This window comes from Protopterus annectens, chromosome 13.part0 (assembly GCF_019279795.1).
Source record: "Protopterus annectens isolate FY-2018-M chromosome 13.part0, PAN1.0, whole genome shotgun sequence".
In the NCBI taxonomy this organism is placed as follows: domain Eukaryota; kingdom Metazoa; phylum Chordata; order Ceratodontiformes; family Protopteridae; genus Protopterus; species Protopterus annectens.
In genome coordinates this window covers 750351814-750371567 of record NC_056747.1, presented here as the reverse complement: position 1 = coordinate 750371567, position 19754 = coordinate 750351814, and the positions used below count along the sequence as shown (strand labels likewise).

Here is a 19754-nt window from a genome sequence, read left to right as displayed (position 1 = left end):
CCACTTCCATTCCTAGTCAGGCTTCATGATTTCTTCCCTGCGGTTACACATATCCTGATGTCTTTCTACGAGAAAATTGTACGCTAGCAAATGGAAAAGATTTTCTCTCTGCACAAGCTAGGAACATAGAGCCATACACAGCCTCCATTCCCTTAGTGTTAGAATTTCTAACTGAACTTTTTCATCAGGGATCAGCTGCTGCTATAATCAAAGTTCAATTAGCAGCTATCTCCAATTTTCACTTGGGGCAACATGAACCTAATCTTATGGCTCACAGATTGTGTAAATCATTTTTAAAAGGCACTACCTTACTAAAACCTCCTTTTCAAGAACCTACATCTCCCCTGGGATCTAAATTTTGTTCTTTCAAAACTTAACCTCACCGTCTTTTAAACCTTCACATACATGTGATTTAAAGTTTCTTTCATGGAAGACTATTTTTCTGGTAGCCATTACGTCCGCCAGAAGAGTGTCAGAGCTGCAAGCACTCTCAGTCAAACCTCCTTACTTGATATTTCATAGAGACAGAGTTTCCCTTCGCACTAACCCTTCCTTCTTCCCCAAGATTTGTTCACAATCAAATATTAATCAAACTATTGAACTGCCCGTCTTTTTTCCAAATCATACAAACAAAGCGGAATATAAGTTTCATCAACTTGATATACATGGACAGTTAAGGTTCTATCTACATAGAACCAAAGAGTTTAGGAAGTCAGACCAAGATGAGAAAAGGAATGCTAGTCTCCAAGATAACGTTATCAAACTGGATTTCAAATTGCATATCTTTTGTTTACTCTTCTAATGGCAAAGAACTCCCATTTAAAATTAAAGCTCATTCCACCAGATCTATATCCACATCTGCTGCTTTTCAAGCCAGAATTCCAATGGACAGTATATGTGCAGCAGCAACTTGGGCTACCCCTCATACCTTTATTACTCATTACAAATTGGACTTGAACACCAGGGGTAGAGCCTCCTTTGGTTCCACGGTTCTTAGGAGTATATTCCCCGTGAGCCACCTGAGAAAAAGGTGCTAGGGACTCTGTCCCATATGCAAGAACGAAGGCGAGATAGGACTACAGAACATAAAGAAGTTATGTACTCACCATAATGTTCCATGTTTGTAGTCCATCTCGCCCGTCATTCTTGCGAACCCACCCACCTACCCCCGTCCATGTATCCTTGGAGGATCTGGTGATAAGATCACGTCGATCTTCCTTAGAGTTGGAGACCTTTCATCTTTGTTTTTCCTTGTGGAATTACTTTTATATCTCTATTATAGACAGCAGCAAACAAGATCTGGGGATTGCTACTAGTGCATTATGGAATACCTACCATGCCACGAGCCAACTTAGAGACTTTGAGCTTTGTAATCGGCCGGGTCGGAGCCGATCCTAGGCTCCGAACCCATATGTAAGAATGAAGGGCGTGATGGACTACAAACATGGAACATTATGGTGAGTACATAACTTCTTTTTAGTCTCCCCTATTCCCAAAATTTCACAGGAACTGTCCATTAAAGACACAGTTCATTAGGAAACACTGTGCTCCAGCATCCCATACTAGAGGCAGAAAAGAACTTTCTTTTAAATGTATGGGTTTGTCTCGAGTTTATGAAACACCACGAGGTGGTGACTTATTTAATCAAACTGAAATTAAGGAAGGCAGATGGATCATGAACTTGCGAGCTGATTTATTACTAGGACTAAATGGTGTAGTCCCTTTAAAGCCTATACTTAAAAGGCTTAAAAGGAAGGAGATGAAAAGAACAACTCCCCTAGTGGGCGTGTGTGATTTGAAGTACTTGATTGGAAGTTTTCTTCAGTTGCAGTTGGGTCTCCGATGTTCTTAAATGGTTGTTTTTTATGCCTGGCTACTAAGGATTTGAAAAAGGTTTATACTGAAAGCGCTTATCCAGGTTCATTCCTAGCCAAAGTTTTAATTATTTTAATAAAGTTTTGCTTCACTTTAATCTACATCAGCTTTGGTGGCAGACTTTTTTTTTTGCCTGCTTTTTACATTGATTGGTCTGCCTTTGGTGGTGCGACTTTCTTGTTTTTCCATTTCAGGATAGGGCAGGTAGCCTGTGACTACCTGCCTTCACTGCCCCCCCCCCCCAGCTTCCATTCCCTTATCCCTAAGGTTCTCTCACTGTCTGCCCCTTTGGCAGTCTGTTACCTCAGACATATGGGTCCTTTCCATCATAGAAAAGGGCTATTTTATGTCCTGGGTCATTCTCCCAGAGGGATCCCCCAACTGCCATTTTCAGCTTTTACAGCCAGTCATAGACAAACTTCTTTCTCAAGGAACCATACATCTGGTCCCACTGGCGGAAAAAGGAAAGGGATTCTATTCAAGACTTTTCCTGCTGCCCAGGAAGGATGGACCCTGGAGACCTATCCTGGATCTCTTTTGCCTCAGCCTGTTCTTGCAAGTCCCATCCTTTCACATGCTTGCTCTTCAACCCCTTTTCCCTTTGCTGATAACTCAGAGATTTCTAGCCACCTTGGACATAAAGGACACCTACATCCATTTACATATAAGGACCAGCTACAGGAAACTTCTGCATTTTGATGCTTGTTCCTCACATTTTCAGTTCTTGGCCTTGTCCTTTTGGACTCTCTACTGCCCCAAGGGTCTTCACCAAATGCCTGGCTCCTGTGGTGACCTACTGCAGAGTCCAAGGCATCCACATTTTTCCATACCCGGATGACCTCCTGATCCAGGCAGAATGCCCCAGATCCCTGCAGAGCCAACTCCACAGAGTCATCTCCCTTCTGCAGGCTCTGGGATTTAACATAAACTTTCCCAAGTGCAACCAGAGTCCTTCAGAGGACCAGATTTTCCTGGGGTGCAGAATAAGGATAGATGTTATGAGGGCTTTCCTCCCTCCCCAGAAAGTGGAAACCCAGACCACCGTCTTCAAAGCCACTGCTTTGACTTCTAGACAATACCTCAGGCTACTGGGTTACATGGCCTCCACTATTCCCATGCTACCTCTGGCAAGACTCCCCTTGAGGAAATTACAATGGTGCCTGAAGTCCATATGAACCCAACACTTACACCCATTGGACTCGGTCATCCCCTTCCTCCCTTGTCTGAGGAAGGAGATTCATTGGTGGGTGAACAAGGTTATGTTCAACCCAGAGCTTCCACTGCAGCCACTTCCCCCTGTCCAGAAGATGTACACAGATGCCTCAGATCTGGGCTAGGGGGCTACTCTGGGCAGCTTCAGGTGGGAACACATCAACAACAGGGAAATGAGAGCAGTCATATTTGACCTGACGGCCTTACTTCATGCCCCAAAACAAGGGCCCCTGAAGTTGTTCACAGACTATACTACAGTTCTTTGGTATGTGAACAAACAGGGAGGAACCAAATACTATTTGCTTTGCAGACTTGCTTCCAGGCATGGGACCTGGCAGCCCAACATGGAATCTCCCTAAAGGCTGTTTATATCCCTTCAGCTCAAAATATTCAGGCAGACACCTTAAGCAGGTCCATGTCACAATCCCAGGAATGGATGCTTCACAGGGATGCATTTCTGGACATTGTCCACAGATGGGGTACACCTCAAATAGATCTGTTTGTCTCCCCCCTGAATAGACAACTACCACCATTTTGCAACAAGCTACCCAGTCCCTTAGCAAGGGCAACGGATGCCTTCTCCATCTCATGGAAGGGGATGTTTTCTGTATGGATCCCCCCTTACTACTATTACTTCAGACAATCCTACTGAAGATCCAGCAGGACAATCCAAAAATCTTGTTGGTGATTCCCTTTTGACCAAGAAAGCATTGGCTCCCACTCCTTCTGCATTTAGCCAGAGGCAATCACTACAAGTTACTTCACAGAGTGGACCTTCTCACACAGGAAAACAGATCCGTGATCCATCCCCACCTGGAATCTCTGAAGCTAACCCTGTGAATGATAGAGTTCTGATCCCTTCTAGCCACTTTTATACTGAGGACATGTTAGCAGTCTTGCAGGAGGCCAGGAAACCTAATACTAGGAGATCTTATTTGTCTAAATGGAAGATGTTCTCCATATGGTGTCAACAGACAGCTAGACCTTTTGCAAAGTGAGGTCCCCTTAGTGCTGTCCTATCTGTGTGAACTCGTGCAAGCAAGGTTGGCATGCTCTGGCAAAGCACACCTTGCTGCTATTTGTCTGTCTGCCTCTTGATCCTCCTCTATCTTCCTGTGTCCCTTCAAATATATTCCTTAAGGGAGTTCAACACCTTAGACTCCCCCCGGAGGCAGGTTCCTCTTCCATGGGATCTGAATTACATTCTAGAGAAACTCAATGTTGCCCCCTTTGAAGTAGCTTCCAAGGCATCTCTGAAACATTGTACCTGGAAAACTGTACTCCTTGTGGCCCTGATTTCAGCCAGAAGAGTGTCAAAACTCCAAGCTCTCATGGCACCACCTCCCTTCCTCGTCTTCCACAAGGATAGAGTGACCCTGAGGGCCATCCCCTCCTTTATGCCCAAGGTGGTCAATGAGCTATCCTTAAATTAGGGTATTCACCTGCCCACTTTTTCCCCTCATCCCCAAAATGACAGTGAGAGAGTCTTACATTCCCTTGATGCTCACAGACAACTCAGATTTCGCCTTGACAAGACTAAGGCCATTAGAAAATCAGACCAATTATTTCTCTCCTTCCACCCAAGAGCCTTGTGAAAGGCCGTGTCAAAGGAGACCATTTCTGTTTGGATATCCAAAGCTATATCCCTTTGATACACATTCCATGAGAAACGGCTCAAATCCAAAATTAAAGCCCACTCCACTAGAGCCATGGCTTCATCTGGGGCCTTCTTCAAAGGATTGGACACTGCTTCCATCTTAGAGGCAGCTACTTGGTCATCTGTCCACACCTTCACCAAACACTACAGGTTGGATCATATCTCCAGATCCAGAGTGGGGTTTGCTAGGGCAGTCCTGCATGGCTTTGTGGAGAGTAGCTCCATCCCACCACCCTCTTCTTCCTTGTGAACTTTGGCACTTCACCCAAGAGGTTGGAATACTGCAACATGAGACTAGAAGGACATAGAATAGTTGTGTAAAATCTTAGCATAACCTTAGATGTTCTTCTCTTCCATGTTGCAGTATTCATTCCCTCCCACCTTACCCCCTTATCTCCATCTGAACTCTCTCTTCTTGGATGGCACAGATCCTATACAGCTACCCTTGGACTGTCCGACTGGTGCGTTCAGTTCTGTGGAAAGGTGCAGCTGTCACTTTTATGGCCCACAGACCCTGGGCCAATGTCAGACATCCTATGTACTTAGTGACTACAAGCTTTTGTATACTGGCCAGACATTTGGATAGCAAGAGCGGAAAACCCAAGAGTTTGGAATACTGCAACATGGAAGAGAAAGACATCTAAGATTATGGTAAGATTTTACACAACTGTACTTTATATTATGTGCGAATCAGGAGAGGATTTATTCTAATATGGTGATGTTATCACCAGGAGGTATATATATTGCATGAATAAGTTAGTATATTGTGGTCATTAAGTTTGCAGTTGGCAGTTAGGAGTTCAACAGGGTGAAATGAAGGTGGATGGTTGAATAGGGGGACATGTGAGGTGGTTAGACTAAATTATACCAACTTCACCACCTTTTTTATTAGGTCTGTGAAGATGTAGGGTGCTGGGCAGGAATTCTTTGTCCGAGATGGGAGGTTTGAGCCAAGTTTCAGTGAGGGTTATTATATATGGGGAGTGTTGTGCCACCCAAGCAGGAAATTCACTTACTTTTTTGAGAATGCTATGGATATTCATTGAGTATATTATTGTTAAATGCTTAGCAGGTATGTTGGGCTGAAGAGTAATAGGATGTGTGGTTAGGTTATTTATGAAGGGGTGGGTATTCGGTCCTGGATTAGGATGAATGTCACCTGAAAGGAGCAAAGTGTTTGAAGTAATAGTTGTGGTTTGGTGAAAAAAGTGATAAAAGTGGTATTTTGGCTTAGTTCTAGGGGTGACTGGGGTGCAGGGGGGATTTTGATTTAGGGAAGGGAGGAGGTTGTAATTGGGAAGATAGAGGAGTGTATAATAAACCCAGATAGAGGGTGTGATTGAGAATAGGTATTGGGATGAGAGGCTGGGGTGTTATGAATTTAGGTAGGAGGATGGCATAGTGGATTTATTTGTGTGTGATATGAGGAAAGATAGTATAAGAGTAGAAGAAAGGGAGTTGAGAAGAGGGTAAGAATCATGTCATATAAGATGCAGAAGTATAGAGGTGAGAGCTGTGTATAATTGTCGAGTTTATAGAAAGTTCAAACTCTTAAGATGGAGTGTTTTTAGGGTTAATAAAGAGGTAAATGGGGAGGCAGAGGATGGTACAGTAATTGCGCCAAAACTATAGAAGTTACAGTAGTTAGAGAGATAGTTTGAAGGAGTAAGTATGTAGTAGAATAGATGTGTTTATTTCATTTAGAAGGTAGAAGTAGGGGGAGGTGAAGTGAGTATTACCTACGAGAAGGAAATCTTGATAGGGTAGAGGTGTGTTGGGGGGAAGGTATTAGTTAGATCGTGTATGTGGGAGGGGTATGTAGTGTGTAATGGCTAGTAGGCGGGATTGATGTCATCAGCATCAGTGGACTCTGTGTATGTGTATAACTGGTCAGTTACCAGCCTGAAGTCATGCATAATGTTTTCAAGTACAACAGCAGCATCTGTAAGTGGAAACCTGCTAATCACTGATTTACTGTTACGGTCAGTAATGTGCTGGGATTCTGCCTTTCATATGGCTTCACTTTCTCCCCCATGAAGTATAATCAATTTTTTTTCTGTCTTGTCCAGAACAGCTTAGATCATAACATTCACCAAGCTTTGTACAGCAGTACCTAGAATCACTTTTGATTGAAACTCTTATATTGTTACTCACAACAGCAAGGAAAATCACCATCTTCCAAGGTACCTTACATATGCACCCTAAGGACCGATGAGGGAAACCACCATTTTGCAAGCACTGCACATGCACCTCCATAATTTCTGGTACTTTAAGTTGTTAGCTAAGGGTGATGGTCTGGTGTGTGAGATCTAGCTCTAGTTCAGGATGATTGAATGGATTGTTAAACTACAAAGGATTTGAGGGGTGTGTTGTATTTGCTACAAAATGAATGAATGCCTTTCCTGCATGGCTGCCACTACTACTTATTGTTGTCTGGTATTCTGAGAGTGGATTCATTTTTATCCTGTGGTGATTTTTCACCAAAATTAATTATTATACAAAGAAAATGTCTATTTATGCTGCCATGTCAGATGAATATTAAGCTAATTAATTGTAGAATTTGGTTTTGGTATTGAACTATATTATTAGAGGGGCTATCTAACTTAACTGTTCATCTTCACAGCTCAGATTGTGCATAGCATTTGCTTCGGAAAAATTACTAGGATTACATCAAAACCTCCTATTTTTATAAATAAAATCAATTAGTGCCAACGTCAGGGAAACCAGCACATGCTTTTCAGTAACTTGTACCTAAAAGCAACTAATTAGTGCTGTAATTGTCTTCTTTTTAATGCACATTTAAAATTCACTGATTGATTTAGTCATAGAAAATTGTAGAGGTTTAAAAATAGCTGCCAACAATTGTCTTTGCACTTTATTATTGGTGGTCTGTATATTTATTTATAGTTCTTTGAAATAGTTTGTTACATGTCATATAAATGGATTAAAGTATTTCAACCAAATGTGAAGTCCTTCAGCTTCTTTTATTTGACATTTATTGTTTTTGTGTTGGTATTACTGATGTCTTTTAGTAGCTGTACTGCATAGAGCTTACTTGTTCATTTTCATAAATGACTTTACATTTTGAGGACATTACATTTTAAAACATAAGTTTTATTTTAGTTTCATAGACCTATTCTTGTGCTAAAAACGAGAACAAACAGCTGTGTAGTGATTTATTGACCATTTAGCACTATGAGGGCAACAACGGACCATAGAGCACTTCATCAAAGCCATAATCTTTGAGAATGACAAATCAGTAGTTCTGTGTGTAAGACTAGTGCTACTTTCTATAAAACTGTTATAGAAAATAACACAAGTGAATCAGTATACAAAATATATGGTCATCTATTAGGGCTAGCATCTTTATAGATTCTAGAGTGGGGCTTTCTGTGCAGGACAAACAATGCCAACTTCAAATGAAAAATAATTATTTTTCTCATTACCAAAATAAAGACTTTGTGAAATGCAATATTGGTTGTTTAGACTATTTTATATGATGTTTAGATGAATTAAATGAAGTATCCGAGCTTTCTGTGACACTTGGAGAAAAGTCAGAAAATATTTTTTTCTTGTAAAATATCAAGACATTTGCCGATGTTCTTCGTGGTTCACTGTTGCAGTCATTACATTTAGGTTATCTGCTTGCAGTAGCCCTCAGTTCGCCTGATTAACAAAGTCTTGGGTCCTGCGTCAGTTGCTGTCCCTCCTTCCATGACGTCAGGTCGTCAGGGGTATAAAACATGCAGCCGACGCCATTACATCAGTCTTTCTTGCCATGCGGTGCCCGAAGCAGAAGCAGTTCGCAAGTGTCGGTCGGCCGATTCCAGAAATTTTCATTTTTGAGGTTCAGAACCGAAGTCTTCAACTAAAGCTAAGTATCCCGTTGGGGAAACTTTTTCTTGCTCCTTACAGATGTCAGTAAAAGTTAATTGCATTACTTGTGGAAAGCAAATACCTCATAAAGATTTTCATTTGTACTGTATTTCTTGCCTAGGCCCTGACCACGATGTACCTTGCTGTCGGTTTTGTGCTTTATTTAATCAGCGCACTATCTGTCGTCGGTATATTTTTGCCTCTAAATATTTCGGTTCTCGGTTTAATTATCCAGAAATGTTGTCTGTTAGCCATCCGACTACCGGGATTTTGAAAAAATGCAAAGATAAAGACAGAGACAGGCAGCCGAGGTCCAAAACTGCCGACGACACTTCTCCTAAGCCAGTCACCAGTTCGCCGGTACTCAGTGAGGTGCTTTCGCAGCCCCTGATGCCAGCTACTTATTCACAGGCCTCTACTGAGACCCATTCGGAGTCCGGTATGCCGCAAGATGCTTCAACTGTGGAACCTGCGGATGTCTCTCTACCTTGGATGGGTCTGGAGCCGCTGTGCATGCACCGGCTTCTGAGGGTGTATTCAGGCCTACGGACTTGCATATTAAACAGACGCCTCCTTCTTCATTTAGGCCTAAATCTCGAACCATGCCTAAAAAACTGACGCCCAGGCCGCATGTTCAGGCCTCTATGCCTAAAAAACAAATAAGAATGGCTGAAGATCTTATAACTCTAATCAGGGGAAGCCAACCTCCCCCCTTCTAAGAGACCTAGGACTGAAGTTGTTTATGAATCTTCTGACCAGGATTCTGATTTTTCTGATTCTTCTGATGATCTGGATTTGCCCTTATCTACTTATGAGGATTCTGATGCAGAGGACTCTATTCCCTCTGTTTCCCCTTCAGAAGATTTTACTTTTGGTGAAACCTTACATACTCTGAGGGAGCATTTCCACTGGGAAAGCCAGGATTTTTTTGATTCAAAAAAGAGAATTAGGGATTTCTTACTCCTGCCTCAGCATAGGCCTTTAGCTATTCCTCCTGTACTAGACATTGTTGATGATGCTTATTTGGAATATAGTTTGGCCCCTGATTCTTTGCCTTCTGCTCCCAGAAAACCTGACCGATATTACAGGGTTCCTGATTCACACAAGTTCCTTTTTAAAAATCCTATTGCAGATCGAGAGACTATTTTACAGGGACCCAAGGACATTAAGGCTTCTAATGCTAAAAATCCTACTCCTTCTGAGAGACTCGTTGGATAGATGGGGTAAGAAGGTTTACACTTCTGCAATCTTGGCCATTAGGGCTTTAAACTGCCAGTTTCATATGTTAAAGATTCAGCAACATGTTATTGGATTGCTTAAACAGAAAATGATGTTGATTCCTGACTGTGCGGAAAATGAAGAATTACTGGATTTAATGCATTCTGCTGAACAGGATGGAAAACACACTTTGCAATGTGGATTTGATTCATTAGAGGCCTCTTGCAGGGCTGCTGTTACTGGGTCTGTGCTCAGAAGGCATGCTTGGCTGAAGGAGCAATCTTTGCCTGATCATGTTAAAGCTAAATTGTTGGATGCTCCCTTAAATCAGGACCGCCTGTTTGGCAACAAGACTGAGGAAGTTCTTAAAAAGATGGAAGATAAAGCTAAATCTATGCAAACTGTTAAATATTTCTTACAAGTTCAGCCTCCTAGATTTAGTAGGCACTGGCCCTCTAACAATTGGTCCTTTCCAGCCCCTTCCAAGTCTTCTCAAGCCAAACCCAGACACAGTAGAAACCCCAGGTTTTAGTCCCAGGGGACACACAAGACTAAGCAGTGGGGGGTTTCCACACCCAAATCTGGGAGTAGTAAGACTCCCCCCCCCCCCCCCCATGGAAAACTGTCTCAATGACTTGCTTTTAAAACTTCCAAGTACTTCCCAACTGAATGCTCCTTTAGGCAGAAAGATTGGTCTGCAGGCAAAAAACTGGGAACTCATTACCCAGGACAAATGGGTTTTAAATATAGTGTCCCGAGGATACAGATTTCACTTCCACACCTTACCAACACCAAGCGGGTGGCCAGATCTACCCCCAAATCAGTGGGCAGAAGCCCAAAATCAAGTACTCTCTCTTAAGCATGAGGGCTATTCAGTTGGTACCAGAAGAGGAAAAGGGACAAGGTTTCTATTTGAGACTTTTTCTGATACCCAGAAAAGGCAATACATGGCGTCCTATCCTGGATCTTTCTACTCTAAATACCTTTCTGGTGATTCCGAAATTCAAGATGCTAACTCTTCACCAGCTGCTTCCTATGCTAGGCAAAGATGCATTGTTGGCAACATTAGACTTAAAAGAAGCATACCTGCACATCCCTATCAGGGAGTCTTGCAGAAGATACCTACGCTTCAAAGCAGGCTACATGCACTATCAGTTCTCTGCACTGCCCTTTGGCTTATCTGCTGCGCCCAGGGTATTCACAAAGTGCCTAGCTCCAGTCATGGCATTCTGCAGGCAAAGAAATATTCAAATATATCCATACCTGGACGATTGTCTAATTCAGGCAGAAAGCCATGACATACTTTTGAATCATCTGGCCTTTGTTCAAAGGGTACTGACTTGTCTGGGGTACACCATAAATGAAAAGAAATCACACCTGGTACCCTTGTTAACAAATTATATTCCTGGGAGCAAGCTTGAGTACAACTTCCCAGATGGCTTTCCTCACTCCAGAGAAACTGACTCATTTTACAACCTACTTCAAACAAGTGGCCACAAAAACCCAGTTATCTGCAAGGCAAATACTGCAAGCCTTGGGGTTCATGGCCTCCTGCATTATTCTAATTCCATATGCAAGGCTGCATATGAGGAAACTGCAATGGTATCTCAAAAGCCTATGGTGTCAACATTCACAGGATCTAGAAGCTATGATTCCTATCATACCTTGCCTACGCCTAGAGTTCCTTTGGTGGGCAGAGGTCTGCCACCAAAACAAGGGACTACCATTCACTCTACCCCCTGCCGCCCAAACCTTAACAACAGACGCATCAGACTATGCATGGGGGGGCGCACCTGGCAGGGAAGTGCATTCAGGGCAAATGGAACCCAAGTTAAATGCACCTACACATAAATCAAAAGGAAATGTTAGCTGTACAGAATGCTCTGACAGCCTTCAAGGACCACATTCTTCCAGGACAACTAATGGTAAAGATGGACAACACCACGGTCATGTGGTACATAAACAAGCAGGGGGTACACACTCTTACCCCGTCTGCAGACTAGCCATGGCATTGTGGAACACAGCCTTGAGCTACCAAGTGAATCTGCAAGCTCAATTCCTGCCAGGAATACTAAATGCACTGGCAGATGGACTAAGCAGAAACCTCATGGACCCACAGGAGTGGAAACTGGAACCTAGGATTTTCAACATGTTGACAAGCAAATGAGGTAGCCCAGATATAGACCTGTTTGCCTCCCCCCAGAACCATCAATTGGACAAATTTCGCACAAGGATTCCCCACAAACAAGCTTGGAAAGTGGATGCTCTGTTCTTCAGATGGAAAAACCTATCTGTTTATGCCTTTCCTCTTCTGCCTCTGCTATCCAAGGGACTACTAAAAATCAAACAGGACAAGCCAAGGACGATTTTAATTGCACCAGACTGGCCACGCCAACACTGGTACCCCCTCCTGCGCAGTGTGTCATGCTTGGCCCCATGGCACCTGCCTCAGACTCCTTCCCTGTTGTCTCAGCAGGAGAACCAGATTCTGCACCCTCAGCTGCAAACCCTGAACCTAGCAGCCTGGCTAATTACCTAATCTCTCCTTTACCACCCCTCAGTAAATCAGTGATGGATATCATTCTAGAGGCTAGGAGGCCTAGTACTAGAAAATCCTATGCTGCAAAATGGAAAAGATTTTGTACGTGGAACCAATCTCAAGGGATGAGCGCAGCAGTGCCCAATTTACCTCAGATTCTATAATATGTGACTGAGTTGCTTCATAAGGGCTTGTCCTTTTCCTCCATCAAAATTCATGCCTCAGCCATTTCAGCTTATTATAGCACAGTGCCCTCCCCTCTTCTCTCACCCACTACTCAAGCAGTTCCTCAGAGAGGCCAAAAATATAAGCCACAGAGGAGAGCTCCAACTCCAGCCTGGGACCTTAACTTTGTCTTGGAGAAACTCACTCTTCCTCCTTTCGAGCCAGCTGCTACTGCAGATTTAAAATTCCTTTCCTGGAAAACAGCTTTCCTTTTAGCAATCTCTTCTGCAAGAAGGGTGTCTGAGTTACAGGCCCTTATGGCAGTGGAGCCTTTCATCATCTTTCATGCAGACAGGGTGCCCCTCAGAACCAGTCCCTCCTTCATGCCCAAGGTGGTATCCAGTGTGGCTCTTAATCAGTCCATTCATTTGCCTACCTTCTTTCCTAACCCACAGAACAAAGGGGGACGGATACTGCACTCCTTAGATGTGCACATACAACTTAAATTCTACTTGGACAGGACTAAACCTCAAAGGAAATCTGAACAACTGCTGGTGGCATTTGCTGCATGGACAGAGGGGAAAGCTATTTCAAAGCAAACCATTTCAAAATGGATAGGCCACTTTATTAATTTCTGCTGTACACACCATGGAAAACCTATCCCACAGGGCATCAGACCCCATTCAACCAGGGCTGCATCTACCTCTACAGCCTTTCTCAGGGGCATCCCTGCAAGGGAGACCCTAGAAGCTGCTACCTGAAGTTCTGTACATACTTTCACCAAGCATTATCATTTGCCAATTTTCTCTAAATCCAGAGCCGGTTTTGTCACTGCAGTCTTGCAGGGCCTTATAGCTGGTCCTAATTCTATTTAAATTCCTCCTCCCAACCTTAGCTTTGGGAATCTACCCAAATGTAATGACTGCAACAGTGAAACATGAAGAACATAGTACAGTTGTGTACACTTACCATAAATGTAGATGTTTGCATGTATTCACTGTTGCAGTCCTGGTTACCCTCCCTCCAGTCCCCTTTCTTCTTTTGGCTGTACCTTTACTCTCACTTACTATGCTCAAAAAGCTTTTTGGTGTATTTGCTTTTTTGTTGGAGGTATATCCTTGTATGATAGATTTAATTGCTTCCCTTTAGGCGGGCACCTGACATCTAGGGCAAGAAAAACTGATGTAATGACTTCAGCTGCATGTTTTATACCCCTGACGTCATGGAAGAAGGGACGGGACAACAACCGATGCAAGACCCAAGACTACAATCAGGCCGACTGAGGGCTACTGCAAGCAGATAACCCAAATGTAATGACTGCAACAGTGAATACACTCGAACATCTAAATTTATGGTAAGTGTACACAACTGTACTTTTTTTAAGAACACCCCCCCCCCCCACATGACATTTGCCTAGATCAGTACTGTTGTGCAGAAACAAAGACAGAGGTAGTAACCTTATCAGACAGGTTCTCTGATACTGTTTGTCTTCCTCTTTGCAATAAAGACAGTGGAAAACAGTTTTATAGCACTCTTTATAGCAGCTACAGCCATCAGTAGGATTACTTGCCTATAAGGTTGTGGGACAGTACTTGGCATGGAGAACTACAGATTTCCTTGTCTGTGTGTGGAGCGGTTAGCTTCATGTCATTCATACTGCGCAGTACAAAACAATCCAAAGATTTAACATTTAGGTATTGCACAGTTTATAATATACACTTCTCAATGTCAAAACCTTTTCCACTCTTTTCTTTGATTGTTGCTCAGAAGTGCAGTAGCAAAGTTTATTCTGTATATCATTACAAATGTGTATCGTGCTTTTCAGTTGGTTAGAGATATATGGCTTAATATTGTACTGCATAATGAAACTTGAGTGCTGCAGAAATTTTAGTATTCCTATAAATCCCATTTTTTTATATTCCTGTCCTTTGTTAGTTTATATTGAGCATATTTGCACATAGTGATATTTGCCGAGTTATTTATGTCTTAATATTTGTTGCAGCCATGAGGCTTTTATTAATAGGCACTCTGCAAACTAACGTAATGTCTTTCTGTTTCTTTGGATGAGGTCTTTGTGTAATTGATTGAGTCAGGTTTCAAAGGAAAAACATTTTCAAGGGTCATAAATGATGTAAATGAATGTCTGCATATTATGCTGTTACAGTTTGCTATGACTGGCTGACTCCATGTATAATGTGTAATTCATGGATTCTTTTCCTTCTCTCAGAACCGAGCTTCACTTTAACCACTTGGCGGAGAATAATGTATTCGGCATCGCTCCACTGTCCAAGGTAACTAATCAGAGTTTAAGAGCTGGAAGCACTTCAGCGTTATTGGTTTACTGATGTAGAACTGCTTTTAGCACCCTTTGGTGAAATTAAATAGAAAAACCACAGTGGGCTTTTATGAGGATGCTAATTTGCTCATACAAATAATATTTTGTATAATAGCTGCTTGGTGATTGTTTTCAATTTTTGTGATAAGCGGGTATTTTCTTACTACCACACGAACATTGAGCAGTTCCAAAGAGCATTAGATAAGATGTTTAATAAATTGTCTGACTGCTGTCTCCTATACTTGCATCAGGTGTCACAAGAGCATCACAGCTTGGGGTAGTTTTGTCAGTGTGCTGATCTAAATACTCGAGTTAGTGTGAAAGTGGCAGTGGCAGTTTTATTTGCACTCTGAACTGAATCAAAAAAATAGGTTCCATGGGAAAGAGCCAAGTTTCCCAGAAGAATGTGGTTTCTGAAATGGGGAGGTATGTTATTTTTTTCTCCAAACCATTGTGCACTGCAGCAGTTCCTTAGACTGGAATAATGGGAGGTATTAGTGGTTAATTTGTGTATTCTTGCTGCTGAAAAAGAGCATGTCTTTCTCCCTCTTTCCCTTTTGTTGTCAGAGGTATTTGATTGGATTGGATTTGTTTCATTTAACTTCCCCATCATGAGTGCTTAGAAGTTTGTCTGGGACTCCATTTCCTCCTTTTTGCATCTACAAAAGTCCAGGCTCCTCTCCTTTTACTACAAGAACCTGTTGTGCTCTCCATAGGCAGTAGGTGGAACTAGGTATCAGATGGCAGTTACTCAAGTGTCAGGAAGGCGGGTGAGAAGGAACCCATCATCACATTTGTTTTTTTCCAGTATTTGTTCTCAGCAGCTCTTCTTCTGACAATGTGCAGTGCGCAGTGATGTCAGCATATGACATGGCAGGTAGAGACAAAAGGCTTGCTGGTCCTATGCACAGTTGAATCAAAAGAGGAAAAAAATATGTGATGCTTTTCAGAGACTAAATAACTACTAATTAAAATAACGTAGCCTTCAAACTCTTTGAGGCTTTAATCTGGAGCTTACAAGGAAATAAAAAGTTATTTTATAGTGTTTATTTCTGTTCATGTATAGATAAATCTGTATTCTAGTTATCCGTATGTCAATTTTCTTGTGACTGAAACCGGGCCTGAGTAGATGAAGAAAAGAGAAGTGTATGCAGGAACCACTTCTGGAGCCCTTATGTTTATTCACAAGGAATAAAGAGCGAGTTGCAGCTAAGGGCAAGGGAAGAAGATATCCAGTCATGATCTAGAAAGTTGTCTCAGAGAAAATTATGCTGAGACCTAGGTGGTCACAGCAAGAAATTCATAAAAGGATATTTGCAAGAATGAGCTGTCTGTATGGCACATCTTTGAACACAATCCACATCTACTGGTCTTTTTTTGTGTACACAGTGCTTGTAAAATACAGCAGTTTTGTTGCTATAGCCACAAAGCCTTTTACAAGTTATAGAAATAAAAAAAAAAAAAAAAAATTAAAGAGCAAAGGACCTATTTGATAATATGCTGAATGGCTTCAGTGTAGGCCCCCACCCAGCCTGACAACACTGCAGAGTCAGGTTGCCAAGGAAAGCCTGCAGTTCACAGAGGAAGCACCATGCTAAACTATAAGCTGGCTACTTAATTATTCATGAGACAGCTTTCTGAATTATACGTTTGGTTTTAATTAAAGTGTTGCAGCTCATCTGTCACCAAGCTGCAATATTTAATTTCTGAATCTGGAATTTTGCTTGTAGTCTCAGCATTTCTTTTTACAGTTTGCATTTCTGGTTCATATGCAAATAATTCGTGTTCAACCATTTATTACCTCAACTTAACATTGTCATATACAGAGAAGTTTATCATTAGATCACCGCTGGAGTAGTCTTATCTTTATGGGACGCTCTACCAGGGACTGGACTATCTGGACATCCTCTAGAGCTTTAGTGCTGTTTTCACACACACTAGCTACTGCTCTGCGTAAATTGTATGATAAAACCAATGGCTTGAGCACCAAAATTTTTTTCTTTCCCCCAGAAAAGAGACCTGCTCTTTGGACTTTGAACAATCAATAGTCAGCCAATGCTTCTTCAAAGCTGGGCAGATAATTTCCTCACTGGGGATTATCTTCCACACATTTATTTAAAAAAAAGTATTTTATTTACTATAAATTAATTTGTTTTAGGGCATGTTTGTCTTTTGACTGCTTTGTCATGTAACTTTTTACCTCAGTGCAACATTTGACTGTTAAATTTCTCTGAGAGAATTCCTGTTTAAACTTGTTTATTTTAAAATTTCAGACATTTACATCATGATTTTTGTGTGGGTCTTAAACTTTTACTTTGCAGGGTGGTCTTTGGGATTTTTTACCAGAAAAGTTTATTTTTCTGTCACTATTTATGATCAACCCTTATAAGCTTCACCTAACCGCTTATCAGTTGTTCTTGGCATAACATAATGCTTTTCTGTGTTTCTTTGGATGAGCCCATGTTCAAGGGTCATAAGTGATGTAAATGAACGTCTGCCTGTAATGCTGTTACTGTTTGCTCTAACTGGCTGACTCTTATTTATTCTGTAATTCATAAGCCAATTCTGAGTCCCTGTGGAGATTCCCTAACTTTTGGTTCATTTTTATGAGAAAAAATGTACTGTTTATGCATTACTTTTTTGTAATGGGCTAGGGCAGGTATGTTTGGTACTTGTTACTGTATAATTTTATTTCAGAAATTACCTTTTTTGTCAGGAGGTATTACCAACTTGTCTTGATTCTGCTGTCCAACTGTGAGACTCCTTTTGGGGTTAGGACATGGACTAGGGTCCAGTTAAGTCCGTCCGTCCCTATCCGAGTCCCAAGAAGAAAAAAAAGTTACCTGGGAGTGCTTGGTCTTCAACCATTGCAGCCATTCAGTTGTTCCTTGGACTGCTCATCCTTTTCTCCTGATCCCTCTGGTGTTTCTTCTCAAGTTGCCATTATGGACTAGGAGTCTGGCACTTCCTCTGTGGCTGTTACCTTTGCTGGGAAAGGGAGAACCACCCTTGCAAGCTTCAGGAAAAGTACCGGGTACTTAGAAGTTTCAGTCTGGGACTCCATTTCCTCCATGTATGGTATTGAGGAATCCCTTCCTTGGAGTAGGTACACTGTTTTGAGTATTTGTTTTTCTGGGAGCTTTGTTAGGAAAAGAAAGCTTAAATCTAGACATTATTCCTGTTCTAAAGCAGATAACTGACTGGGTTTAGCAAACGGGCTGTTGACAGCGTGTCAGTCTTTGAATGATGATTTTCCTCTAAAGAAGGAGAGTAAAATATTTTTTTAAACTATCAGATACTGATTCCTAGTCTGAGGGACACAATTTAGACTGGCACTGTATTTCTCATATTCTGTCAGTACAGAGTGGAGATTATAACTTTGAAGATAATTTTTCGCCATCTTCCCCTTCTAAAGAATGACCATTTTCTGTTATTGTTGCCAAAATGAGGGAATTTTTTTTCAGTGGGGAAAAAAAAAAACGTCTGGATCTTAGCAAAGATGATATGTTTTATTACAGTTAGATCTTCCTCATCTTGCAAGTGTTCCTCCTGGATTAGCAACATTAGATGATGCCTTTTTGGCAGCCTATATCTTCCCCGACAGTCGGCCATCTTCTCCTAAAAAGTCTGGTAAGTTTTATAAAATACCATAGGTTTTTTTTTTCTAACTCCAGGGCAAATTCTGCAGTAATTTCCTTGTCAGTCAGCTTCTACAAGACTTCTTTCAGCAGTTTGCCTTACCCCTTCTGGCAAATAGGGAAAGGTTTTGGATTAGTTTGGGTAACAAAAAAAAGTTTATTTTTCTGCCAGTCTGGCCTTCAGAGTTGTAAGTGGTCAGTCATATGTTTGTTTTTTCTGGCTCCTTATAATTTAAGGAATTGAATTGCTGATCTCCCTGCCTCAGAGTCTAAAGTTTCTATTTTTTGTTTGTAGTGTCTTTTATGTCAAAGATAATAAAACATTTGAAACATGCTTATGACACTGCTGATTTTGTTTCCAGAGCAGCTACCAGTGGTGCTGTCTTGAAAAGATTTGCTTGGTTTCAGTTTCAAATTTTTATCAAAGATTTTATGTGCTTCCCTGGATAAAGAAATGTTATTTGATCCATCCTGTATGGAGGTCCTTAACGGGTTTGATGAAAGGGGAAATGTAATTCAGGTAGATAGCCATATTTTCAGCCTTTCTTTCTAAAATGTAATGGGAACTTTTCAGACAGTTCCCCTTTAAGTATGCAGAGCAAGCATTCCCAACAAGGCTCAGGCAAATGACAAAAACAAAAAAAAGCAGTGGTAGGGAAATTCAAATAATGGATGAGCCCCATAACAGAAAACAGTCTAAGAAATTAGAATGACTGTATGACCCTCAAGAATCCTCCCATCTCACCCCGACAGTCCTATAAATCTTTCCCTCAGTTTAGAGCTCCACATACCTTCAGACAATTGGAGTTTGAAAATCATTCTAAAAGGTTACAACTGGTAATGGGTGTCCCTGCTTCAGTTTCAAGTAATCCCTCCGCATCCACCCAGTCAGACTGGCCTTTTTCCTCTTGTTCTGGATTTGACGCTCTCTCAGGGGGTAAGCGAACCTGTTCCTCCACATCAAAGACAGAAAGGATTTTATTCAAGAATTTTTCTAGAGACAAAGAAGAAAAGTTTTTTTTTTTGTTCCAAAATTCAAGATGCTTTCTTTATAGTCTCTGTTTATACCTCAATTCTTTTTTTGCATTTTCTAGTAACATAGGAGTTAAGATGCTTACTATCACAATTTCACCCAACAGCACATGCCAGGCTGTTTTGCTCATTGGTTTATCTACAACTTCATGAATTGCAGGCTACAGGGCATTTACATTTTCCCTTACTAAGACAGTTGCCTGATGT

General features: G+C 41.6%; 1 protein-coding gene across 7 annotated transcripts in view; it reads left to right on the top strand.

Moving 5' to 3' along the window:
* MYO18A (myosin XVIIIA) overlaps window positions 1-19754 on the top strand; it is a 2129602-nt gene that overhangs the window by 1021840 nt on the left and 1088008 nt on the right. For all 7 annotated transcript variants that reach the window (XM_044054445.1, XM_044054444.1, XM_044054446.1 and 4 more), the window contains one exon: window positions 14770-14833. In XM_044054445.1, the coding sequence (XP_043910380.1) occupies window positions 14770-14833 (64 nt within the window). The remainder of the gene's footprint in view (window positions 1-14769; window positions 14834-19754) is intronic.